The sequence below is a fragment of the Oncorhynchus masou genome, chromosome 29 (genome assembly GCF_036934945.1).
Source record: "Oncorhynchus masou masou isolate Uvic2021 chromosome 29, UVic_Omas_1.1, whole genome shotgun sequence".
Lineage (NCBI taxonomy): Eukaryota > Metazoa > Chordata > Actinopteri > Salmoniformes > Salmonidae > Oncorhynchus > Oncorhynchus masou.
Genome location: NC_088240.1, coordinates 37,918,050 through 37,944,690, shown reverse-complemented (window position 1 = coordinate 37,944,690; position 26,641 = coordinate 37,918,050). Strand labels below are relative to the sequence as shown.

The 26,641-nt window shown below is 44.6% G+C and overlaps 1 protein-coding gene across 3 annotated transcripts in view; it reads left to right on the top strand.

Annotated features, from left to right (window-relative positions):
* LOC135519528 (rap guanine nucleotide exchange factor 4-like) overlaps positions 1 to 26,641 on the top strand; it is a 52,723-nt gene that overhangs the window by 5,684 nt on the left and 20,398 nt on the right. For 2 of the 3 annotated variants that reach the window (XM_064944759.1, XM_064944760.1), the window contains exons 2-10: positions 11,064 to 11,139; positions 11,581 to 11,645; positions 20,600 to 20,706; positions 20,823 to 20,944; positions 21,061 to 21,244; positions 21,420 to 21,504; positions 23,135 to 23,195; positions 23,434 to 23,510; positions 23,728 to 23,874. In XM_064944759.1, coding sequence (XP_064800831.1) covers positions 11,079 to 11,139; positions 11,581 to 11,645; positions 20,600 to 20,706; positions 20,823 to 20,944; positions 21,061 to 21,244; positions 21,420 to 21,504; positions 23,135 to 23,195; positions 23,434 to 23,510; positions 23,728 to 23,874 — 909 coding nt within the window. In that variant the 5' untranslated portion in view covers positions 11,064 to 11,078. Of the gene's footprint in view, positions 1 to 11,063; positions 11,140 to 11,580; positions 11,646 to 15,806; positions 15,830 to 20,599; positions 20,707 to 20,822; positions 20,945 to 21,060; positions 21,245 to 21,419; positions 21,505 to 23,134; positions 23,196 to 23,433; positions 23,511 to 23,727; positions 23,875 to 26,641 lie in introns of those variants that run through there. The other variant, XM_064944761.1, reaches the window with a different exon arrangement.

Sequence of the window (26,641 nt, the reverse complement as noted above, 5' to 3'; positions counted from 1 at the left end):
AAACACTTATTTCTCTGTTTGGCTACAAGGCCAGAGTTAAAACGCTGTAGGACTGTGTGGCTCTAACCAGTTGGAAGGTCAAAGATCCCATCTGCCCACTGTCCTTGATGTAATGAAGTAATAGAAGCCGGAGTACTGAATGTACGGAACCTTTTAGGGTCAGAACTCACTAAATAAAGGAGAAAGTATTCCGGGCATCAAAAAGGACGTTTGTTGTATGGCTCCTTGTCGCCCCTGGAGAATCTGAGGCCAAGAGCGATTGCTGAGTCCAAAAAGCTATTACTCCAGTTGGCGTTCTACTTTGTTCTGGATGTAATGTCACCTAATACCTTGCTGTAGGCCCAGTGTGCCTGGCCAAAACAAGACTGTCAGATTAATTTCCTTCCAACTGTAGGTATGAACATGCCATTTTGAATAATTCATTTCACGAATGCCCTGCTTGGGAGATGGCGACATGGGTGCTGTTGAAGGTGTAACACTGAAGGGTAGGCTACTACATGGAAGATGACACAAATGGTTGGCATCCCTATTGTATGACTATGCTGAGTGTTCTCCCAAACCGTTGTTCCATTATTAACTTTGTATTATTATCAAGACAGGGGAGCACTTAAAATACATATCTGTGTTCTGTGTAAACACAACTTAATGGTTTAACTAATAGAGCAAAGTCCCCCTATGTCCCTGCCTTTTGGGACCACATGAGCAAGTTCCAACTGTGTCTGCGCTGCGTGTAGTGTCGCTGTGTGCCGCTGCAACGGAGAGAGCGTCCGCTCATGAGTGCACGGCGATTGGAGGGGTGGAGTGATCGCCTAGCAACTGCTGCATGGGGGGAAATCAGCTGGCTGGGAGGCAGGGACTCTACTGGGCACAGGCAGGCTGGGTTCAACTCACTCTGCTCTGAGAGAGGGATGGAGGCTGGGGCACCAGGACTGGACCACACTGACAACCGGGGGATGTGAGGGAATTCAGACCAGTTTCTGACACGGGGGACTGTAGGGGGATTCTACTACTGGGACTGTAGAAAACTTGACTGGGAACACGTAGGTGAGTCTTGCTTTATCAAACCTTTTGTGTGATGCTAATGTGGAGTTTAGAAATGGGATAGACTTTTAGACAATTAATACATTATAATAAATTGCACATTTTGAATAATGTGTCTCTTGACTTCTACAGAAACCCATCACAAGGATAAGCGTGCTTAACTTATAACTATAGTTATAACTTTAAACTAGAATGTTTTGGAAAAGTTTGCATGAAACGTCTGTTTGCTGAGAGCCTTAAGCTGCTTCCCCAAATAGTTTTCCAAGCAGCATGTAGTCTGCCAGACAGTGGAGGGTATGGACTAGTTAAGGAAATGTCTTGAGAGCAGGCAGCAGTTTGTGTGATGTATGTGCTGTCATCTGGGATGAATTATTCAACATACAACATCCATGCATAATGATGCTCAGAGTGCAAAATGTGCAGAGGAGGAGCGAGAACATGAGCAGTGAATTTAGTAGTGACAAGTTGTTATATTTTCATATTTCTAGACTTTGATTTTAAAATCCAATATTACTGTAGATCCATGCCATGATCACTGGTATGATATGTTCAATGCATGTCAGCATTATTTTAGAAATGTTACTGTATGTTTTTGACATGGATGTTATTTTAGAAGTGTTTTAGTATATTTGAAACATGCATTTGTAAAAAAATTAGTAACATAGAGAAGCCACAATGGTTGGAGAGGTGGAGCAGAGTGGTTGAGGCAAATCAGATAGTAGCTGCCCTGACCCCCCCTCCCCCCATAGAGAGAGAGAGAATAGACACCGCTGTCATTGCGTTGATAAAGCCTCGGTTTGTATGATGGGATAAGTGATGTTTAGGATGAGTCTCAGAGGAATAGTTTCACTCCTGTTATTATGAGTGTATTATTATATAGATATGGGGTGCTTTGGGCCTGTGTTTATACTTGGGTCTTTATTTAATTGCATAGAAGAGATTTTGGCACTATATGATACAGTAGTAGCTTTTATTTGTGTAATCCGGGTTTGTGCATTGGATTCACTCCACCACAGTAATTCACGATTCTTCTTTCAGATTCAAATCCCACGTAACTTCCTGATCTGGTCCTAACATGTCCTCCAGTTCAGAGAACAGAACACCAAAGAATCCCTGTGTATGCTTTTAAATCCTTCCATTAACTCCAAGGAAATCCCCTCTAACAATGCTTCTTATCACAACCTCCTAAGCTCACTGCTATGACGAGATCACAAACTGTTTCATTATCTGGTAAAAGTAATATCAGTTAAAGAGTGAAGCATTTGACTTAAGCCATTGTTTTAGCTGTTGCCTAGTTGTAAAACTGTCTTCAATGGCTTCTTGACAGGGATTATCTCCATATACTGCCTTTACTTTGAATGGTGACTACCAAACCTGTTGACTCTGCTTTGGTGAAGGCATCAGGGACTGTGACCCTTCTATGTTAACCCAATAGGAAACATTTGATTTTTTAAATTTACATTTGGCTATAGATAATTCAAACAAATGACCCTTTAATGTGAAAACAAGTTCCTAACAAGTTCTGAACGACCTGCTGATGTTTGCACCAGTGTAACACTGTGGGATGGATAGGTTTAGCATGTAGTCCTACATCTCCTCCATCTGATTTAGCCTCATTACTACTTCTAACGGACAGGGGGCAGGCAACCTCTCAGTGAAGTGATACAGTAGGGCCGGCTAGGCAATCTGACATGGTGATTTAGGACACTTCCTTTGATGCTGTGTTAGGTGTGTCAGGCAGGCCATCAATGAAGCTCTGTTGACCTGTCATATCACATTGCGTCAAATCTCTGCACACACACGGTTTGATGGTTGTCTTGTTGTGTAGTGCCTCCCATTTTCATACGAGTAAAATTGATATCTATCTGGTGTGACTGAATGAGACTTGCGGTCAAAACAGAATAAAATCATTTTGAAAGGTGCATAACTTCCCACGTAATCGTTCAGTTATGAAATATTGAAATGCTGTTTTCTTGAGCAGCCATGCCCTTTGTGACCACTTTACCTGCAACAGATGCTACAGAGCTTTGACCATTGTTGTTTTTCCAACTCTGATCACTCTACAGTAACTGGTGTGTGTAAAAATGAAACGATACTATACATATAGTCGTGTGAGTTGAAAGTGCTCATTGTAATTACAGTGCTGAATCTCCGCTAATAGGATTTGGGCTAACTAATAAACTCATCAAAAAAAGAAACGTCCCTTTTTCAGGATCCGGTCTTTCAAAGATAATTTGTAAAAATCCAAATAACTTCACAGGTGTTCATTGTAAAGGTTTTGAACACTGTTTCCCTTGCTTCTTCAATGAACCATAAACAATTAATGAACATGCACCTGTGGAACGATCGTTAAGACACTAACATCTTACAGATGGTAGGCAATTAAGGTCACGGTTATGAAAACTTAGGACACTAAAGAGGCCTTTCTACGGACTCTGAAAAACACAAACTAAGATGCCCAGGGTCCCTGCTCATCTGCATGAACGTGCCTTGGGCATGCTGCAAGGAGGCATGGTGACTGCAGATGTGGCCAATTGCAATGTCCGTACTGTGAGATGTCTAAGACAGCGTTACAGGGAGACAGGATGGACAGCTGATCGTACTTGCAGGGGCAGACCACATGTAACAACACCTGCACAAGATCGGTACATCCGAACATCATACCTGCGGGACAGGTACAGGATGGCAACAACAACTGCCCGAGTTCAACCAGGAATGAACAATCCCTCCATCAGTGCTCAGACTGCCCAAAATGGGCTGAGAGAGGCTGGCCTGAGGGCTTGTAGGCCTGTTGTAAAGGCAGGTCCTCACCAGACATCACCGGCAACAACGTTGCCTATGGGCACAAACTCACCGTTGCTGGACCAGACAGGACTGGCAAAAAGTGCTCTTCACTGACGAGTCGCGGTTTTGTCTCACCAGGGGTGATGGTCAGATTTGCGTTTATTGTCGAAGGAATGAGCATTACACCGAGGCCTGTACTCTGGAGCAGGATCGAGGTGGAGGGTCCGTCATGGTCTGGGGAGGTGTGTCAAAGCATCATCGGACTGAGCTTGTTGTCATTGCAGGCAATCTCAGCACTGTGCGTTATAACAACGTCGCCTATGGGCACAAACCCACCGTCGCTGGACCAGACAGGACTGGCAAAAAGTGCTCTTCACTTACGAGTTGCAGTTTTGTCTCACCAGGGGTGATGGTCGGATTCGCGTTTATTGTCTAATCTCAACACTGTCCGTTACAGGGAAGACACCCTCCTCCCTCATGTGGTACCTTTCCTGCAGGCTCATCCTGACATAACCCTCCAGCATGACAATGCCACCAGCCATACTGCTCATTCTGTGTGTGATTTCCTGCAAGACAAGAATGTCAGTGTTCTGCCATGGCCAGCGAAGAGCCGGGATCTCAATCCCATTGAGCACGTCTGGGACCTGTTGGATCAGAGGGTGAGGGCTAGGGCCATTCCCCCCCAGAAATGTCCGGGAACTAGCAGGTGCCTTGGTGGAAGGGTGGGGTAATATCTTGCAGCAAGAACTGGCAAATCTAGTGCAGCCCATGAGGAGGAGATTTACTGCAGTACTTAATGCAGCAGTGGCCACCAGGCACTGACTGTTACTTTTGATTTTGACCCCCCCCTTTGTTCAGGGACACATTATTCCATTTCTGTTAGTCACATGTCTGTGGAACATGTTCAGTTTATGTCTGTTGTTGAATCTTATGTTCATACAAATATTTACACATGTTAAGTTTGCTGAAAATAAACGCAGTTGACAGCGAGAGGACCTTTCTTTTTTGCTGAGTTTAGAATGACTGGGTTCACGTGACAAGAAAGTATTGAAATGGACAAGAGTCGATTACATTGTCGAGAACAGTCTATTTTTCAGTTGTCCCACAACTCTGTACTATTGTAAGATTGGCTGAGATGGATAAATATCTATCTGTCTTCGTCAGCTGATTAATTCATTTTCACAGATGAAGAACAATCAAATATACATTATATTTGATGTAATATCTATATAAAATGTTTCATTCGAGCATGTTTCGGATAGACTATAATACGGCTGCCCTGGCAAAAGGAATCATTGATAATGTATGATTGTTCCTCATTTGTATAGCTAGCGGCTTCCTATAGAAGCAAGTGCAGAGTACAGTAGGTCACAGGGAGAGACTGTAGCTTTGTGAAAATTGAGTGTTTGCTGACACTCCTGCCATCAGCACTAATCCCCATCTAAAACAACACCCTTCTAAAACAACACCCTTCTAAAACAACACCCTTCTAAAACAACACCCTTCTAAAACAACACCCTTCTAAAACAACACCCTTCTAAAACAACACCCTTCTAAAACAACACCCTTCTAAAACAACACCCCACCCACCGTCTCTCCACACCCCACCCTCTCTCCTTCAGCCAGCCAGTCCCTCAGGGGAGAGACTTATTGGTTCAGTAGGGTCATTTAAGTGTTGGAGGCGTCTCCTGTGCACTGAATGCTCATTTGTTGCTCAGTTTAAGTGCTCCTCTCAAGCCCAAGCCCTTTAATTGTCAACAAAGAACGGTGGGCATGTTTACAGTAACTGATCCTGAAGGCTTATTTCTGTGGAAACTAATGTTCATTGAATAATTAACTGAAAAAGCATGCTGTTATATAGATTGTTCCACGAAATGAGTGCCTTCTGCATCCCTTTTAATATTTTAAGTAGAAATTGTGCAAAAATATAGAATTTTAAAAGCCTGTTATATTAAATGAAGTGCCCTTTAATATAAACCACGTGGAAAATTCTATAAATCAGATTTTTAATATGAACAAAGTCAGCCTTTTGACATGTCCCTCTCAGCATCCTTTGTGACTTCTTCTTAGGAAGATTTTAATCTACTAAAGGCAGCATTTCTCCAAGTTTTCACCATTGTAAAGCCCTAGTTATTTTGTTGCTTTTGACAGTCATTTCTGAAGAGTATTATTTATTTCATGTGATTAGTGACGAGTTTTAAGAAAAAAACAACCTGCCCCTTATTTTTTTTCAGGTCGACCCTGTTACATTAAGTTAACTTTTTTTCAAAATTAACATTGAACATCTGATAAATATCACAGTGTAAAAGCAGGTGAGCTGGTTCTACTCGTTTTGACAATTTTCTGGTGTTTTGTGCTGGAAAACAGAGCGAGTAACACGTCAACCCTGTTACTAATCGATAAGCTAGAAATGTAAATAAAAAAATGTTGTGAAGCTACACTAATCAGAAGGCACCCAATTGCTGGAATGGCTTTTTCAGACAAATGTGATGATTAAGGTCAGTTCTAAGATTGAATGCACGCCGATACAGTATATAGTCTCATGGTTTATGATACCATTTTTGCTCATATTTCAGCAACATGCAGAGAGCACAGAGTCAATTAGCGTTTTGGACTACATTAAGGGGAAATGCTTCTAAAATCAGAGGTCATTGAGCCATTTTCAAAAGGCTTCTTAATTGAGCGAAAAAGCTGTTTGCCTCTTATGGGATCGTAAAGTGATTAGCTGTGGGTATAATTCAATTTAGAATTTGACCTCTGGGCGTCAACTGCCATCCGGATAACAAATGATTCTGTAGATTGGACTTTCATTAGGTCTGTAGTGACCAAAAGATTTTAAAAAAGGGGATGTCAGGCAGCATCTATGTTGCTAAATGCTAAAACCAGCTTCTACGGAGTCCCACCCTTCATTTAGGCTCTTAGCCCATTGTATTATGCTTGCTTTTGGAAGCCCTTCAGCACATGCTGGTATAGGGTATTGATTTAACAGCAATCCATTTCAGGGATTTTGACGTCTTTGATTGATCACAATGGTTTTGTGAAGTGCATTCTTGAGTAAGTAACTAGCCAATCCAGTTAATATTAGTGAAATTGCATAAAGTGTCAATCTAAAGGACCCTCTTCTTGATTTGTTTTTGTGCAGCTAAGGTCTAGTAATGCACAGTACCAGCCTATAAAAGGTTAGCAGAAAGATTATACATTCTGGTTGTTATATTTCTACCAGACAAGCATAACTCTACTACACTCTCCTTGATGTGGGAAGCCCTTCACATAGAATTACACATGCACATGGTTTCGTGCATGTTTGGATTATTGAAGTGATATTCCTGTTAATGTGCCCTTTGACCCCCTGTAGGCCCATATTGCGTTGTCATGAGCTAAGAAACGGCATTTACGTTGGCATGGGTATAATGTTTGTTTATGTAATAGCCATGCTGCAAGGCACAGCTGCAGTATAAGCCACTTATGGCCTTATTGTCATGCTCTGATTCCTCAGAGGATCGCTCTCTACATGTAGGCTGAGTGCACTAACGCTCACAGACTGATATGGGTCGAGGCGATGCCCAGTAGTAGGAGTCTGATGAGCATATAGAGAGAGGCCTAATCTACAGTGCACTAGAAAACCACAGGAACCCAGCTGCTCCTGTGCTCTGATGGGAGGGACGACACGCTGGATATTAATGCAGTGTAAAGAGATCCAGACACATTTTCAGAGGTTTGGATGCTTCCCTCTCGTGTGTGTGTGTGTGTGTGCCCTTACAAAAAAAAAACATGTCAAATTTGCACTTTCACATGTGAAATAGCTGTTTTCACACCTTGAGCTTAAATTTTACATGTGAAACCATAATTTAACATGTATTCAATTTAGAGTTCACATGTTAACACCACCTTTGCACATGTGAGGGGGAAAAAAACTACATTTTTTCACCTCACTTGAGGTTGAGGTTGTGTAATTTGCGGGTTCACATGTTAAACTTGGATATGCACGTTCACATGTAAAAATCAATCACAATCAGTGACAATCTAAATTGCAGTTTCACATGTAAGAAACATTCGCATGTGAAAATCGAACTTTCACAGATGGAATTGCAAGTTCACATGTGGTGGTGAAATAGTGTTATCCTCTTCACATGTGTGAAGGTGGTGTCAACATGTTCCAGTAGCAATGTTTCCACATATGGAATTGCAAATTCTGTAATGCCATTCTGTAAAAGATAACTTAGCTTACCTGAGTATAACGATTCATGTGTCTTAAAAATAAAGATGTATTATTTCTGAACCATCCATTCGGGGGTGTTACTGCTGCTAAATTTGATACATGTGAGAATATGGTACGTATCATAATGACTTAGTTGACAATGTTTGATAGTTTCACCATCATCATTCAAAGCACTGACTTTAAAAAAATAATTCATATTGTCTGAAAGCATTGAAAATACACTGAAAACATTCACAGGGTAGCAGGGTGGCCTAGTGGTTAGAGCGTTGTACTAGTAAACGCAAGGTTGCAAGTTCAAACCCCCGAGCTGACAAGGTACAAATCTGTCGTTCTGCCCCTGAACAGGCAGTTAACCCACTGTTCCTAGGCCGTCATTGAAAATAAGAATTTGTTCTTAACTGACTTGCCTGGTTAAATAAAGGTAAAAAATAAAAATCTATCCAGCTAAAAACAACAATGTCAAAACAAGTTGACTTTGAGGTTAAAGAAAGCATGTTTAACAATTATCCTGATTTTGCTAACGTTTTGGACGAAATCAAAACAGCAAATTATAAATTTGTGATTATTCACATTAAATCCTGCAATACATGTTTTTTTATGTTTCATTTATTCCCATTTAAAATGTGAAAATGCACATGTGAAAGTGTAGCGGACATGAGTCGGCCATGGTTGCTCATGGTCACGTGGTGAGGTAGTCCTGCTTGCGACTTCAACATTTGTTGTGTGTGTTCTTTTCACCTGTGAATTTTATATATATATATATATATACTGCTCAAAAAAATAAAGGGAACACTTAAACAACACAATGTAACTCCAAGTCAATCACACTTCTGTGAAATCAAACTGTCCACTTAGGAAGCAACACTGATTGACAATAAATGTCACATGCTGTTGTGCAAATGGCATAGACAACAGGTGAAAATTATAGGCATTTGGCAAGACACCCCCAATAAAGGAGTGGTTCTGCAGGTGGTGACCACAGACCACTTCTCAGTTCCTAAGCTTCCTGGCTGATGTTTTGGTCACTTTTGAATGCTGGCGGTGTCTTCACTCTAGTGGTAGCATGAGACTGAGTCTACAACCCACACAAGTGGCTCAGGTAGTGCAGCTCATCCAGGATGGATATGGCAAGAAGGTTTGCTGTGTCTGTCAGCATAGAGTCCAGAGCATGGAGGCGCTACCAGGAGACAGGCCAGTACATCAGGAGACGTGGAGGAGGCCGTAGGAGGGCAACAACCCAGCAGCAGGACCGCTACCTCTGCCTTTGTGCAAGGAGGAGCAGGAGGAGCAATGCCAGAGCCCTGCAAAATGACCTCCAGCAGGCCAAAAATATGAATGTCTGCGCAAACGGTCAGAAACAGACTCCATGAGGGTGGTATGAGGGCCTGACGTCCACATGTGGGGGTTGTGCTTACAGCCCAACACCGTGCAAGACGTTTGGCATTTGCCAGAAAACAACAAGATTGGCAAATTCGTCAGTGGCGCCCTGTGCTCTTCACAGATGAAAGCAGGTTCATACTGAGCACGTGACAGAGTCTGGAGACGCAGTGGAGAACGTTCTGCTGCCTGTAACATCCTCCAGCATGACCGGTTTGGCGGTGGGTCAGTCATGGTGTGGGGTGGCATTTCTTTGGGAGGCCGCACAGCCCTCCATGTGCTCGCCAGAGGTAGCCTGACTGCCATTAGGTACCGAGATGAGATCCTCAGACCCCTTGTGAGACCATATGCTGGTGCGGTTGGCCCTGGGTTCCTCCTAATGCAAGACAATGCTCAACCTAATGTGGCTGGAGTGTGTCAGCAGTTCCTGCAAGAGTAAGGCATTAATGCTATGGACTGGCCCGCCCGTTCCCCAGACCTGAATCTAATTGAGCACATCTGGGACATCATGTCTCGCTCTATCCACCAATGCCACGTTGCACCACAGACTGTCCAGGAGTTGGTGGATGCTTTAGTCCAGGTCTGGGAGGAGATCCCTCAGGAGACCATCCGCCACCTCATTAGGAGCATGCCCAGGCGTTGTAGGGAGGCCATACAGGCACGTGGAGGCCACACACACTACCGAGCCTCATTTTGACTTGTTTTAAGGACATTACATTAAAGTTAGCTCAGCCTGTAGTGTGGTTTTCCACTTTAATTTTGAGTGTGACTCCAAATCCAGACCTCCATGGGTTGATACATTTGATTTCCATTGATCATTTTTGTGTGATTCTGTTGTCAGCACATTCAACTATGTAAAGAAAAAAGTATTTAATAAGAATATTTCATTCATTCAGATCTAGGATGTTATTTTAGTGTTCCCTTTTATTTTTTTGAGCAGTGTGTGTATAAATAAATATATAAATAAATGTGTGTCTTGATTGATTCTTGGTATAATCTGTTGTAAATCCTTTTAATCTGTATAGACTACATGTTAAGGGTATTTGATCAACTCTTGCCACACTGACTGAATCTACTCATCTCCAATGATGCCATCATTTGTAAAATATGGCATGAAAAGCATAGATACTGTAGTTGAACATTTGCCTATTTCCCACATCGATTCCTTACTATAGTTATGGAAGCATGTTGTCCTGTATACACATCAGCTACTGTGGCCAACAACAATAGGCTTTTACTTCAAATGAAGCGACATGAAACGTGTATTTTGTTCCTGCCCTTTGAAATGCACTGGTTTGTGAGATGAAGGATCATTTAAATGAGGCTGCAGCAGTTGTGACGCTTCTGAATACTCATAACCGCCAGCTGGGAGTCTCAGCTGTGTATTTACATAGTCCTCAATAGACACGTTGATTAAGAGACGCGAGTATAGGGGAGAGATGCATAATACTACAATCCAAATGATTCCACGGGTTACCACCTGACATAAACAGGTGACTGTGGTTCACAATGAATTACATCGTTATCTTGAATGGAATTGCAGCGACACACTGTATAATAAACCTTGTAGTGTTGAGGATTTGGCTTGTGGCTTGTTCTACCATGTCTAATAAGAAGACTGCTCTTCTGTCTCTCTCTGTAGAGATATCGTCAGTGCATGGCTGGACTGCTTGCCCCATCTTATGGAGTTATGGAAAGTGGTGGACCCAGCCCTGACGGTGAGTACAAGACAACAGTCAGTAATGTCCATCTACGATGCTTCCTTACTGGCCTACCTCTCACCTTTTTACTATGGAAAAAGGTGATATCAGCAGTCTGAAAGTCATGTCTAAGAATTGGGGTTATTTCCCCTCCAGAAAAGGTTTTGAAGTGTAATAACTAATTGTGTTTTTTTCCTGAGGGGGGGGGGAAACGTCACCCTCTTCTTACTGTAGAAATCTCCCTCGGCGACTGATGACGTTATGTCACTCACTCCCCAAGGAGATTTTAGTTGACACATATCTACATTCAACAGCGCATTGAGATGATGTATTAACATCAAAGTATATTTGTGAAAATGCACCAATTGTGGCAGAGAAATAAGTAGTGATGTATTGGCTTTCAACTCGGTCTTAATGTTTTACTGATGATTGACTACACATTTAAACATTTTCACTCAGGAATGCCGGACAAAGAGAACATAAGCAACAACTCTTTTGGATCCATCTCTAAACATCTGAGTAAGGTACAGTAGAACATCCCTGAATGCAAAACTGAGACCTCATCATTACATATCAGAATGACTTAGTTTCACCATCCAACATTGATTTTTGGATGATGATGATAGTGGACATTCAAAAAAGCACTGTGTGACTATGGCAGGAACCATGTGATCTTGGCAACCCAGAGATAAAATCTCACATAAATGACCAGCTTACTCATCTGTGTGAAAGAGATCAGTAACCACTTTATGTGAAGTGAATATCACCCAGATTGAACACTGTTGTGAATGGAAGAGTGACCGCGGGTGGTAAAGGGATGGTTATTTACTCCTATTTACATGCTGTTTTCGTGGGCCCTGATCTAACAACATCCTCTTTAGTTAGAAGATGCTCAAAATAAGTTTGGAATGTCGAGCTTGTTTAAAGTTTGACTAAATAGAAACAAGGCGACAGCTGAGACCAAGCTTCCGTTGGTGTGCAGCATATCCTTAATAATTCCCGTTCCACCTTTAACCCGGTTGTGACTTCCTTACCTCCATATAGATAACACGGTGCTACTCTGGGGTTTCGTGATTTATTACGGCTTGGGCTTTGTTCCTGTTTTTTTTCTTCTCCAGACCAGCCAAAACATGTGCACTATAAATAACTACAATGATCATTGTAATTTTGTTGTTGTTTTTTAGCAAATCCCACCCTGCGGTTGAATTGTTGGTAAATATTTGTCTAACTCGAAGGCTCGACATATTGTAGTCATAACAACAGCAACAAATGCAGTGACTGTTATGCAATTCATGTGCAGTGCCTTCGGAAAGTATTCTGACGGCTTGACCTTTTCCACATTTATTTAGGTTACAGCCTTATTCTGAAATTGATTAAGGCAAAAAAAATTTTTTTAAATAAATCTTCACCCCATAATGACAAAGCAAAAACAGTTGTTTTTTGTTGTTGAAATGTTTGCTAATTTATATATATATATATATATATATATATAAAAAAATGAAATCACATTTACATAAGTATTCAGACCCTTTACTCAGTACTTTGTTGAAACAGCCTCGAGTCTTCTTGGGTATGAGCTACAAGCTTGGCACACCTGTATTTGGGGAGTTTCTCCCATTCTTCTCTGCAGATCCTCTCAAGCTGTCAGGTTGGATGGCATCGCTGCACAGCTATTTTCAGGTCTCTCTAGAGATGTCCGATCGGGTTCAAGTCCGGGCTCTGTCTGGGCCACTCAAGACTCAAGGACATTCAGAGACTTGTCCCGAAGCCACTCCTGCGTTGTCTGGGCTGTGTGCATAGGGTAGTTTTCCTGTTGGAAGGTGAACTCTCGCCCTTTCATCAAGGGTCTCTCTGTACTTTGCTCCATTCATATTTGCCTCAACCCTGACAAGTCTCCCGGTCCCTGCTGCTGAAAAACATCCCCACAGTATGATGCTGCCACCACCATGCTTCACTGTAGGGAAGGTGCCAGGTTTCCTCCAAATGTGACGCTTGGCATTCAGGCCAAATAGTTCAATCTTGGTTTCATCAGAGCAGAGAAACTTATTTCTCATTGTCCGAGAGTGCTTTACGTACCTTTTGGCAAATTCCAAGCGGGCTGTCATGTGCATTTTACTGAGGAGTGGCATCCGTCTGGCCACTCTACCATAAAGGCCTGATTGGTGGAGTGCTACAGAGATGGTTGTCTTTCTGGAAGGTTCTCCCATCTCCACAGAGGAACTCTGGAGCTCTGTCAGAGTGACCATCGGGTTCTTGGTCACCTCCCCGACAAGGCCCTTCTCCCCCGACTGCTCAGTTTGGCCGGGCAGCCAGCTCTAGGAAGAGTCCTGTTGGTTCCAAACTTGTTCCATTTAAGAACGATGGAGGCCACTGTTTTTGGGGAACTTCAAAGCTGCAGACACTCTTTTAAAAAAAATGTTTTTAATTTTATACACTTCCCCAGATCTGTGTCGCCACACAATCCTCTCACATTTACATTACATTTAAGTAATTTAGCAGACGCTCTTATCCAGAGCGACTTACAAATTGGTGAATTCACCTTCTGACATCAGTGGAACAGCCACTTTACAATAGTGCATCTAAATCATTTAAGGGGGGTGAGAAGGGTTGCTTTATCCTATCCTAGGTATTCCTTGAAGAGGTGGGGTTTCAGGTGTCTCCGGAAGGTGGTGATTGACTCCGCTGTCCTGGCGTCGTGAGGGAGTTTGTTCCACCATTGGGGGCCAGAGCAGCGAACAGTTTTGACTGGGCTGAGCGGGAACTGTACTTCCTCAGTGGTAGGGAGGCGAGCAGGCCAGAGGTGGATGAACGCAGTGCCCTTGTTTGGGTGTAGGGCCTGATCAGAGCCTGGAGGTACTGCGGTGCCGTTCCCCTCACAGCTCCGTAGGCAAGCACCATGGTCTTGTAGCGGATGCGAGCTTCAACTGGAAGCCAGTGGAGAGAGCGGAGGAGCGGGGTGACGTGAGAGAACTTGGGAAGGTTGAACACCAGACGGGCTGCGGCGTTCTGGATGAGTTGTAGGGGTTTAATGGCACAGGCAGGGAGCCCAGCCAACAGCGAGTTGCAGTAATCCAGACGGGAGATGACAAGTGCCTGGATTAGGACCTACGCCGCTTCCTGTGTGAGGCAGGAGCGTACTCTGCAGATGTTGTAGAGCATGAACCTACAGGAACGGGCCACCGCCTTGATGTTAGTTGAGAACGACAGGGTGTTGTCCAGGATCACGCCAAGGTTCTTAGCGCTCTGGGAGGAGGAAACAATGGAGTTGTCAACCGTGATGGCGAGATCATGGAACGGGCAGTCCTTCCCCGGGAGGAAGAGCAGCTCCGTCTTGCCGAGGTTCAGCTTGAGGTGGTGATCCATCATCCACACTGATATGTCTGCCAGACATGCAGAGATGCGATTCGCCACCTGGTCATCAGAAGGGGGAAAGGAGAAGATTAATTGTGTGTCGTCTGCATAGCAATGATAGGAGAGACCATGTGAGGTTATGACAGAGCCAAGTGACTTGGTGTATAGCGAGAATAGGAGAGGGCCTAGAACAGAGCCCTGGGGGACACCAGTGGTGAGAGCGCGTGGCGAGGAGACAGATTCTCGCCACGCCACCTGGTAGGAGCGACCTGTCAGGTAGGACGCAATCCAAGCGTGGGCCGCACCGGAGATGCCCAACTCGGAGAGGGTGGAGAGGAGGATCTGATGGTTCACAGTGTCGAAGGCAGCCGATAGGTCTAGAAGGATGAGAGCAGAGGAGAGAGAGTTAGCTTTAGCAGTGCGGAGCGCCTCCGTGATACAGAGAAGAGCAGTCTCAGTTGAATGACTAGTCTTGAAACCTGACTGATTTGGATCAAGAAGGTCATTCTGAGAGAGATAGCGGGAGAGCTGGCCAAGGACGGCACGTTCAAGAGTTTTGGAGAGAAAAGAAAGAAGGGATACTGGTCTGTAGTTGTTGACATCGGAGGGATCGAGTGTAGTTTTTTTCAGAAGGGGTGCAACTCTCGCTCTCTTGAAGACGGAAGGGACGTAGCCAGCGGTCAGGGATGAGTTGATGAGCGAGGTGAGGTAAGGGAGAAGGTCTCCGGAAATTGTCTGGAGAAGAGAGGAGGGGATAGGGTCAAGCGGGCAGGTTGTTGGGCGGCCGGCCGTCACAAGAAGCGAGATTTCATCTGGAGAGAGAGGGGAGAAAGAGGTCAGAGCACAGGGTAGGGCAGTGTGAGCAGAACCAGCGGTGTCGTTTGACTTAGCAAACGAGGATCGGATGTCGTTGACCTTCTTTTCAAAATGGTTGACGAAGTCATCTGCAGAGAGGGAGGAGGGGGGGGGAGGAGGATTCAGGAGGGAGGAGAAGGTGGCAAAGAGCTTCCTAGGGTTAGAGGCAGATGCTTGGAATTTAGAGTGGAAGAAAGTGGCTTTAGCAGCAGAGACAGAGGAGGAAAATGTAGAGAGGAGGGAGTGAAAGGATGCCAGGTCCGCAGGGAGGCGAGTTTTCCTCCATTTCTGCTCGGCTGCCCGGAGCACTGTTCTGTGAGCTCGCAATGAGTCGTCGAGCCACGGAGCGGGAGGGGAGGACCGAGCCGGCCTGGAGGATAGGGGACATAGAGAGTCAAAGGATGCAGAAAGAGAAGAGAGGAGGGTTGAGGAGGCAGAATCAGGAGATAGGTTGGAGAAGGTATGAGCAGAGGGAAGAGATGATAGGATGGAAGAGGAGAGAGTAGCGGGGGAGAGAGAGCGAAGGTTGGGACGGCGCGATACCATCCGAGTAGGGGCAGTGTGGGAAGTGTTGGATGAGAGCGAGAGGGAAAAGGATACAAGGTAGTGGTCGGAGACTTGGAGGGGAGTTGCAATGAGGTTAGTGGAAGAACAGCATCTAGTAAAGATGAGGTCGAGCGTATTGCCTGCCTTGTGAGTAGGGGGGGAAGGTGAGAGGGTGAGGTCAAAAGAGGAGAGGAGTGGAAAGAAGGAGGCAGAGAGGAATGAGTCAAAGGTAGACGTGGGGAGGTTGAAGTCGCCCAGGACTGTGAGAGGTGAGCCGTCCTCAGGAAAGGAGCTTATCAAGGCATCGAGCTCATTGATGAACTCTCCGAGGGAACCTGGAGGGCGATAAATGATAAGGATGTTAAGCTTGAAAGGGCTGGTAACTGTGACAGCATGGAATTCAAAGGAGGCGATAGACAGATGGGTAAGGGGAGAAAGAGAGAATGACCACTTGGGAGAGATGAGGATCCCGGTGCCACCACCCCGCTGACCAGAAGCTCTCGGGGTGTGCGAGAACACGTGGGCGGACGAAGAGAGAGCAGTAGGAGTAGCAGTGTTGTCTGTGGTGATCCATGTTTCCGTCAGTGCCAAGAAGTCGAGGGACTGGAGGGAGGCATAGGCTGAGATGAACTCTGCCTTGTTGGCCGCAGATCGGCAGTTCCAGAGGCTACCGGAGACCTGGAACTCCACGTGGGTCGTGTGCGCTGGGACCACCAGATTAGGGTGGCCGCGGCCACGCGGTGTGGAGCGTTTGTATGGTCTGTGCAGAGAGGAGAGAACAGGGATAGATAGACACATAGTTGACAGGCTACAGAAGAGGCTACGCTAATGCAAAGGAGATTGGAATGACAAGTGGACTACACTTATCGAATGTTCAGAACGTTAAGCTTACGTAGCAAGAATCTTATTGACTAAAATGATTGAAATGATACAGTACTGCTGGAGTAGGCTAGCTGGCAGTGGCTACGTTGTTGACACTACACTAATCAAGTCGTTCCGTCGAGTGTAATAGTTTCTACAGTGCTGCTATTCGGGGGCTAGCTAGCAGTGTTGATTACGTAACGTTACGTTAAAAGAACGACAATAGCTGGCTAGCTAACCTAGAAAATCGCTCCAGACTACACAATTGTCTTAGATACAAAGACGGCTATGTAGCTAGCTAGCTACGATCAAACAAATCAAACCGTTGTACTGTAATGAAGTGAAATGAAAATGTGATACTACCTGTGGAGCGAGGCGGAATGTTGACCGGGTTGTTGAAGTTCAATTCGGAAGACGTTGGCTAGCTGTTGGCTAGCTAGCTAGCTAGCAGTGACTCCTACGTTAAGGACGACAAATAGCTGGCTAGCTAACCTCGGTAAATTAAGATAATCACTCTAAGTCTACACACTCTAAACTACACAATTACCTTGGAAACGAAGACAGCAAAGACAACTATGTAGCTAGCTAACACTACACTAATCGAGTCGTTGAGTGTAATAGTTTCTACAGTGCTAGTGGACGTTAGCTAGCTACTGTGCTAGTGGACGTTAGCTAGCTGCTGGGCAGAAAGCAGTGTAGACTACGTTAGGACGACGAAATACGATAATTACGCAATTATCTTTGATACAAAGACGGCTATGTAGCTAGCTAAGAAGAAATTGCTAAGATTAGACAAATCAAACCGTTGTACTATAATGAAATGTAATGAAAAGTTATACTACCTGCGGACCGAAGTGTAGATGCGACCGCTCGCTCCAACCCGGAACCGGGGCTCTACGGGGCTCTACGGACAATTCCTTCGACCTCACGGCTTGGTTTGGCTCTGACATGCGCTGTGAACTGTGGGACCTTTTATATAGACAGTTGTGTGCCTTTCCAAATCATGTCCAATCCATTGAATTTACCACAATCCAGTTGTAGAAACATCTCAAGGGTGATCAATGGAAACGGGATGCACTTGAGCTCAGTTATACCCCCGATACAAATAGACTTCCAGTCACTGTGCTAATGCTAGTTAGCATTGGCTTGCGACACTATCTCTTAACTTCCTTCATACTAGACCTCATTTCCAAAATTCTGAAGTATCCCTTTAAACATCTAGGTAAGTATTGTTCTTGGCTGTGAGAGAAATTATGCTAGAAAGGAGGTGTTATAGAGTTTGAACAGTCGTTGTCATGTCCGCTTTGTAGTATAGAGTGCTGCTGTATGTATAGGTCAGTTTGATTCTTCTCTGCTGTAGAACTCATGAATAACACATCCATACATGACTTGTTCAAGGTGGTTTCTGTGCTGTGGGTCCAAGGGTTGGGATGTAAGCACAGACAGCAGACACCAGCTGTTGATTTAACTTCCGATTTAACAGGGCCCTGTTGACAGTGGAGGTTGTTTATATGGTTGTCAATTGGGTATGGCCCAACACCAACCATTTAAAATGGGCTACTGAAATCATTCCAATCCTGATTTTTAAAGGAAAATGCAGTTTAGCAGGCTGACTTTAGGACCATGGGAATGAGTGGGAGGGAAGGCTGTTTGTATGGCTGGCTGGCTTTTTGGAGAGTGCGTCTGTACAGCTGTCATTTTGCCATACCCTTGGTTTATCTGAAAGTATGCCCTTGGTCGATAGTGGTTAAAGGCTACATCTTCACACGGGCCTAATCTCTGTCATCATTGATAGGGAGGGAACTGCGGCCATTCACTAAAGTCTGTATCGTGTGTTATACAATCTCAAATGTTCTTATCATCCCTGTCCTTCATTTTGTTCTTTTATTTTGAAATCCATTTTTTTATTTTATTTAACCAGGTAGGACAGTTGAGAACAAGTTCTCATTTACTAGTGCGACCTGGCCAAGATAAAGCAAATCAGTGCGACAAAAACAACAGAGTTACACATGGGATAAACACACTCAAGAAAATCAGTGTACAGTGTGTTCAAATGAAGTAAGGAGGGAAGGCAATAAATAAGCCATAGTGGCGAGGTAATAACAATTTAGCAATTAACACTGGAGTTAGTGAGGGAGATGTAAGTCTCCAACTTCAGTGATGGGGGTGTTGGCTTTGGGGATGACCAGTGAAATATACCTGCTGGAGCGTGTGCTACGGGTGGGTGTTGCTATGGTGACCAGTGAGCTGAGATGAGGCTGAGATTTACCTAGCAAAGACTTATGGATGACCTGGAGCCAGTGGGTTTGGCGACAAATATGTAGCAAGGACCAGTCAACGAGAGCATACAGGTCGCAGTGGTGGGTAGTATATGGGGCTTTAGTGACAAAACGGATGGCACTGTGATAGACTGCATCCAATTTTCTGAGTAGAGTGTTGGAGGCTATTTTGTAAATGACATCGCCAGAGGATCGGTAGGGTAGTCAGTTTTACGAGGGTATGTTTGGCAGCATGAGTGAACCAGGCGAGGCTGTCATTAGAGAAACCAAGGCTGTTGAGTCTGCCGATAAGAATGCGGTGATTGACAGAGTCGCCTTGGCCAGGTCGATGAAGACTGCTGCACAGTACTGTTTTTTATTGATGGTGGTTATGATATCGTTTAGGACCTTGAGCGTGGCTAAGGTGCACCCGTGACCAGCTCGGAAACCGGATTGCATAGCAGAGAAGGTGCGGTGGGATTCGAAATGGGCGGTGATCTGTTTAACTTGGCTTTCGAAAACTTTAGGAAGGCAGGGCAGGATGGATATAGGTCTGTAACCGTTTTGGTCTAGAGTGTCTCCCCCTTTGAAGAGGGGGATGACCGCGGCAGCTTTCCAATCTTTAGGAATCTGACGATACAAAAGAGCGGTTGAACAGACTAGTAATAGGGGTTGCAACTATGGTAGCGGATAATTTAAGAGAGGGTCCAGATTTTGTTGAGACCCAGATTTTGCAGCTATTTCAGAACATCAGCTATCTGGATTTGGGAGAAGCGTGGGAGGTCTGGGCCAGTTGTTGCGGGGGGTGCAGAGCTGTTGGCCGGGGTTGGGGTAGCCAGATGGAAAGCATGGACAGCTGTAGAGAAATGCTTATTGAAATTCTCGTGCATTGTGGATTTATCGATGATGACCGTGTTTCCTAGCCTCAGTGCAGTGGGCAGCTGGGAGGAGGTGCTCTTATTCTCGATGGACTTTAGTGTCCCAAAACTTTTTGAAATTAGTGCTGCAGGATGCAAATTTCTGTTTGAAAAAGCTAGCCTTTGCTTTCCTAACTGACTGTGTATATTGGTTCCTGACTTCATTGAAAAGTTGCATATCGCGGGGAATATTTGACGCTAGTGCAGTACGCCACAGGATGTTTTTGTGCTGGGCAGTCAAGTCTGTGTTGAACCAAGGGCTATATCTGTTCTTAGTTCTACATTTTTTGAAAGGGGCATGCTTATTTAAGCTGGTGAGGAAAGCACTTTTTAAAGAGCAACCAGGCATCCTCTACTGACGTGATGAGGTCAATATCCTTCCAGGATACCCAGGCCAGGTCGATTAGAAAGGCCTGCTCGCAGAAGTGTTTTAGGGAGTTTTTGAAATCCATGATGTTTCCGTGTGTACGTGTGTGTGTGCGCGTTTCCCAGTCAATGTCATGTCATTTTACTTTTCAGAAATCCTTCACAGAAAGCCCAGACAAAATCCATCCTAAATCCATTTCTCGGGTAGTAAAGACCATCACACAAATAGAGGCCATCTCATCTGTGTCTGTCCATTGATCTCCTTTTCTCTCCTCTATTATAAGGCCTGGCCTCTCTAGTATAAGGCCCATTTTCTCCCCACAGGTCCCATCTGAGAAGATCATGCGAGCAGGGAAGGTTCTACGTGATGCCATCCTCTCCAGAGCTCCCCACATCATCCGAGACAGGAAGTACCACCTGAAGACATACAGGTGGGTTGGACTATCCCCTTTACCATGTACACCTGGTACACTCATATCACAGTACGTGTACATCTGTCGGTTTGTGTATTGGTTATGTTTGTTTTTTCCTGATGTGATGTTTCCAGGCAATGCTGTGTGGGAACAGAGCTGGTTGACTGGCAGATGCAGCAGAGCTCCTGTGTTCGCTCTCGCATTCAAGCAGTGGGCATGTGGCAGGTGCTGCTGGAGGAAGGAGTTCTCAACCACGGTGAGCCAGAACAGTCCAGTAGACGGTACTAAGAGTAACCTCTCTGTCTGTCTGTCTGCATGTGAAAGCCGGTCCATCTCTAAACACTGTGTGTTCTCTGTTTGTTGGGGTTGCAGTGGACCAGGAGCTGACCTTCCAGGACAAGTATCTGTTCTACCGTTTCTTGGATGATGAGCAGGATGACACTCCCCTGCCCAGTGAGAAGGAGGCCAGGGAGAGCGATGAGGAGCTGCAGGATACCCTCCTCCTCCTCTCCCAAATAGGCCCTGACGCACACATGCGCATGATCCTGAGGAAACAGTAAGATCACAGAGATCGCCACCTGCGGGTATGATGTATGCAGGTCTGGAAAGTTTGGGTTAGGCAAGATAAATAAGATATCTAAGCAAAGTGCAAAGCTGATGCGAAGGTCCTGTTTGAAGTTAATACGTTTAAAAATGATTTGTTTTATCGGTGCATGTTTCCCCTTCCCCAGGCCAAGACAGAGGACAGCAGATGATTTGGAGATAATTTATGAGGAGCTGCTCCATATAAAAGCCTTATCGCACCTATCCACCACTGTGAGTACAGATTCGGTTACATTCATAATTCATTGTCGGAGTGTGGCTTGCGAAAGTATTCACCCCCCTGGCATTTTTCCTATTTTGTTGCCTTACAACCTGGAATTAAAATAGATTTTGGGGGGTTTGTATATTTTGATTTACACAGCCTGACTGCCACTTTGAAGATGCAAAATATGTTTTATTGTGAAACAAACAAGACAAAAATACAGAACTTGAGCATGCATAACTATTCACCCCCCCAAAGTCAATACTTTGTAGAGCCACCTTTTACAGCAATTACAGCTGCATGTCTCTTGGGGTATGTCTCTATTAGCTTGGCACATCTAGCCACTGGGATTTTTGCCCATTCTTCAAGGCAAAACTGCTCCAGCTCCTTCAAGTTGGATGGGTTCCGCTGGTGTACAGCAATCTTTAAGTCATACCACAGATTCTCAATTGGATTGAGGTCTGGGCTTTGACTAGGCCATTCCAAGACATTTAAATATTTCCCTTTAAACCACTCGAGTGTTGCTTTAGCAGTATGCTTAGCGTCATTGTCCTGCTGGAAGGTGAACCTCTGTCCCAGTCTCAAATTACTGGAAGACTGAGACCGGTTTCCTTCAAGAATTTCCCTTTATTTAGTGCCATCTTTCAATTCTGACCAGTTTCCCAGTCCTTGTCGATGAAAAACATCCCCACAGCATGATGCTGCCACCACCATGCTAGACTGTGGGGATGGTATTCTCGGGGTGATGAGAGGTGTTGGGTTTGCACCAGACATAGCATTTTCCTTTATAGCCAAACAGCTCAGTTTTAGTCTCATCTGACCAGAGTACCTTCTTCCGTATGCCTTTTGGCAAACAACAAACGTGTTTGCTTATTTTTTTCTTTAAGCAATGGCTTTTTTCTGGCCACTCTTCCATAAACCCAGCTCTGTGGAGTGTACGGCTTAAAGTGGTCCTATGGACAGGTACTCCAGTCTCCGTTGTGGATCTTCAGGGTTATCTTTGGTATCTTTGGTGCCTCTCTGATGAATGCCCTCCTTGCTTGGTCTGTGAGTTTTGGTGTGTAGCCCTCTTTTGGCAGGTTTGTTGTGGTGCCATATTCTTTCCATAATGGATTTAATGGTGCCTTGTGGGATGTTCAAAGTTTCAGATATTTTTTTATAACCCAACCTTGATCTGTACTTCTCCACTACTTTGTCCCTGACCTGTTTGGAGAGCTCCTTAGTCTTCATAGTGCTTGGTGGTGCCCCTTTCTTAGTGGTGTGGCAGACACTGGGGCCTTTCAGAACAGGTGTATATATACTGCGATCATGTGACAGATCATGTGACACTTAGATTGCACACAAGTGGACTTAATTTAACTAATTATGTAACTTCTGAACGTAATTGGTTGCACCAAATCATATTTAGGGGCTTCATAGCCCACTTTTCAATTTACATTTTTTATGAATTTTTTTCATTTCACTTCACCAATTTGGACAATTTTGTGTATGTCCATCACATGAAATCCAAATGAAAATCCATTTCAATTACAGGTTGTAATGAAACAAAATAGGAGAAAGGCCAAGGGGGTTGAATACTTTACTTGACTGTATGATGTCAACCCTGTAACCTAGCTGTGTTTCCCCCCACTGCTTCTACAGGTAAAGAAGGAGTTAGCCAGAGTCCTGATCTTTGAGTCCCATGCCAAAGCAGGAACCGTGTGTAAGTAGTTTAACACTGCCTCCATGACCAAAGTTCAACCCCTTTTTAACTTGATCAACTTTGCACGCTATTCATTGATTTTATAAATGCACCATCTATATGGAGGCAGAAAGAAAATCCCAGATTAAATAGTAAATCCTTTGTGGTTGTTTCTGTAAGTTAATGCATTGAGATGCATTCTTGGAAATGTTTTGTTGGATAAATATCCGTTTTGATATGTTATCATTTTCACTTGCAGTGTTCAATCAAGGGGAGGAAGGCACATCGTGGTACATCATTCTAAAGGGCTCTGTAAACGTTGTCATTTATGGAAAGGTAAAAAAAAGATTTAAAAAAAGATTGTTCAAATGTTATTTGAATCTGGCATCTCATACGACTCATCCCCATTTGATCAGTATTCAGCTAATCACTACAGCCAATTATAGAAAATATGAGAGTGGATAAATTACATAGCAGATGTAAAACTATTGTATGCTGTCATCTTATGCTCTTTAAGGGCTTTGTTTGCTTATTCTTGTCCTGTTTCACATAGGGGGTTGTTTGCACGCTGCATGAGGGAGATGACTTTGGGAAGCTTGCTCTGGTCAACGATGCCCCCCGCGCCGCCTCCATTGTCCTACGAGAGGATAACTGCCACTTCCTACGTGTGGACAAGGAGGACTTCAATCGGATCCTCAAAGTGAGTTATCTGGGGAAATCCTTTTTGTCCTCACAGGAGATGGCATGGCCCCCCCAACCTCTCTGTCCACTAAGCTCAGTGAAATTCCACTTTGTCTGTATTAATGGTGTAGTCTCCCTCTATTGTTTGAGATTCGGATTCAACATTGCAGCTCCTACAAAGAGAGGTGTTCATCAGAATGATGCATATATTAACCAGTTGTACCAGTTAAGAGTCAAGTCCCCATTTTCATATAATTGTTTTAAAGATAGACTACTATCAACTACGTGGGACAATGGAGTCCGTTGTATGTAGGAGAGGTACGGTATAAACGCTAAAGCCAAACTGTCAACTGTCAGACTCTTAGCCCAATGGCCAGCAGATGGCGATATTGAGTCGTTGCCATCTTGCCGTCCAAACACTTGAATGCAGCTGGCAATACACTCATATCCCCGTGGACCAGTTCGTATCTTACATTCTCCATTCAGGCTGCAAATGCATCAATTTGTTCCAGAACTAGATTTCACGGTGAGAAGGTGGGGGAAAAAATATGCATACTTTCTTTATGAAACACCATTTTCCACCACCATGCTAAAGTGGTTAATGCCTAGGAAGGAATGCTAGTTCCGGATGTTGCGTATCGCGTTCAGCCAATCAGGCTGCAGCATTCTCTATGCTGGGTGCAACATCAGGAAGTAGCATTAGCCATAAAGAAAGCATGCATATTTCCCCCAGTTTTTTTCCTTCTTCTTGTCAATAAATCTAAACTCATCAAAAAAAGAAACGTCCTCTCACTGTCAACTGCGTTTATTTTCAGCAAACTTAACGTGTAAATATTTGTTTGAACATAACAAGATTCAACAACTGAACAAGTTCCACAGACATGTGACTAACAGATTGAATAATGTGTCCCTGAACAAAAAGGAGGGGGGGTCCAAAATCAAAAGTAACAGTCAGTATCTGGTGTGGCCACCAGCTGCATTAAGTACTGCAGTGCATCTCCTCCTCATGGACTGCACTAGATTTGCCAGTTCTTGCTGCGAGATATTACCCCACCCTTCCACCAAGGCACCTGCTAGTTCCCGGACATTTCTGGGGGGGAATGGCCCTAGCCCTCACCCTCCGGTCCAACAGGTCCCAGACGTGCTCAATGGGATTGAGGTCCGGGCTCTTCGCTGGCCATGGCAGAACACTGACATCCCTGTCTTGCGGGAAATCACACACAGAACGAGCTGGTGGTGGCATTGTCATGATAGAGGGTCATGTCAGGATGAGCCTGCAAGAAGGGTACCACATGAGGAAAGAGGATGTCTTCCCTGTAACATACAGCTTTGAGATTGCCTGCAATGACAACAAGCTCAGTCCAATGATGCTGTGACACACCTCCCCAGACCATGATGGACCCTCCACCTCCAAATCAATCCTGCTCCAGAGTACAGGCCTCGGTGTAACGCTCACTCCTTAGACGATAAACGCGAATCCGACCATCACCCCCGGTGAGACAAAACCGCGACTCGTCAGTGAAGAGCACTTTTTTTTCAGTCCAGCGAAGGTGTGTTTGTGCCCATAGGCAACGTTGTTGCCGGTGATGTAAGGCAGGTCTTCACCAGACAACAGGCCTACAAGCCCTCAGTCCAGCCTCTCTCAGCCTATTGCGGACAGACTGAGCACTGATGGAGGGATTGTGCTTTCCTGGTGTAACTCGGGCAGTTGTTGCCATCCTGTACCTGTGTGATGTTTGGATGTACCGATCCTGTGCGGGTGTTGTTACACTTGGTCTGCAACTGCGAGGACGATCAGCTGTCTGTCCTGTCTCCCTATCTTAGGCGTCTCACAGTACGGACATTTCAATTTATTGCCCTGGCCACACCTGCAGTCCTCAGGCCTCTTTGCAGCATGCCAAAAGAATATTCATGCAGATGAGCAGGGACCCTGGGCATCTTTCTTTAGTTTTGTTTCAGAGTCCGTAGAAAGGCCTCTTTAGTGTCCTAAGTTTTCATAACTGTGACCTTAATTGCCTACCGTCTGTAAGCTGTTAGTGTCTTAACGACCGTTCCACGTTCATTAATATTTTTTATTTTTTATTTTACCTTTATTTTACTAGGCAAGTCAGTTAAGAACAAATTCTTATTTTCAATGACGGCCTAGGAACAGTGGGTTAACTGCCTGTTCAGGGGCAGAACGACAGATTTGTACCTTGTCAGCTCGGGGATTCGAACTTGCAACCTTTTGGTAACTAGTCCAACGCTCTAACCACTAGGCTACCCTGCTGCCCCAATTGGTAATGGTTCATTGAATAAGCATGGTAAACAGTGTTTAAACCCTTTACAATGGAGATCTGTGAAGTTATTTGGATTTGCAAAAATATATATTTTTTTGAATTATCTTTGAAAGACAGGGTAATAAAAAAGGGCCATTTTTTTATTGTTGCTGAGTTTAGTTCAGGAGGAAATCGTCGCCTTTGCAGCCTGAGTGGAGAATGTTTTAAGTACGAACCGGTCCACAGGACGAACCGGTCCACAGGACGAACCGGTCCGCAGGACGAACCGGTCCGCAGGACGAACCGGTCCACAGGGGATACGAGTGTATTACCGGCTGCATACAATACGGTTGGATTGTAAGATGCAACCATCAATACTAGATCAATATCGACATCTGCCTGCGTCTGGGCTATCAGTCTCTCTACATTCTCCCTCCACAGCCTATTGTTTAGCTCCGCCCACGTGCAGCTTGCATTGGACTTTGATAGGACATCAGGGTCTTGATTGTGTCTACTGAAAAGCGGATG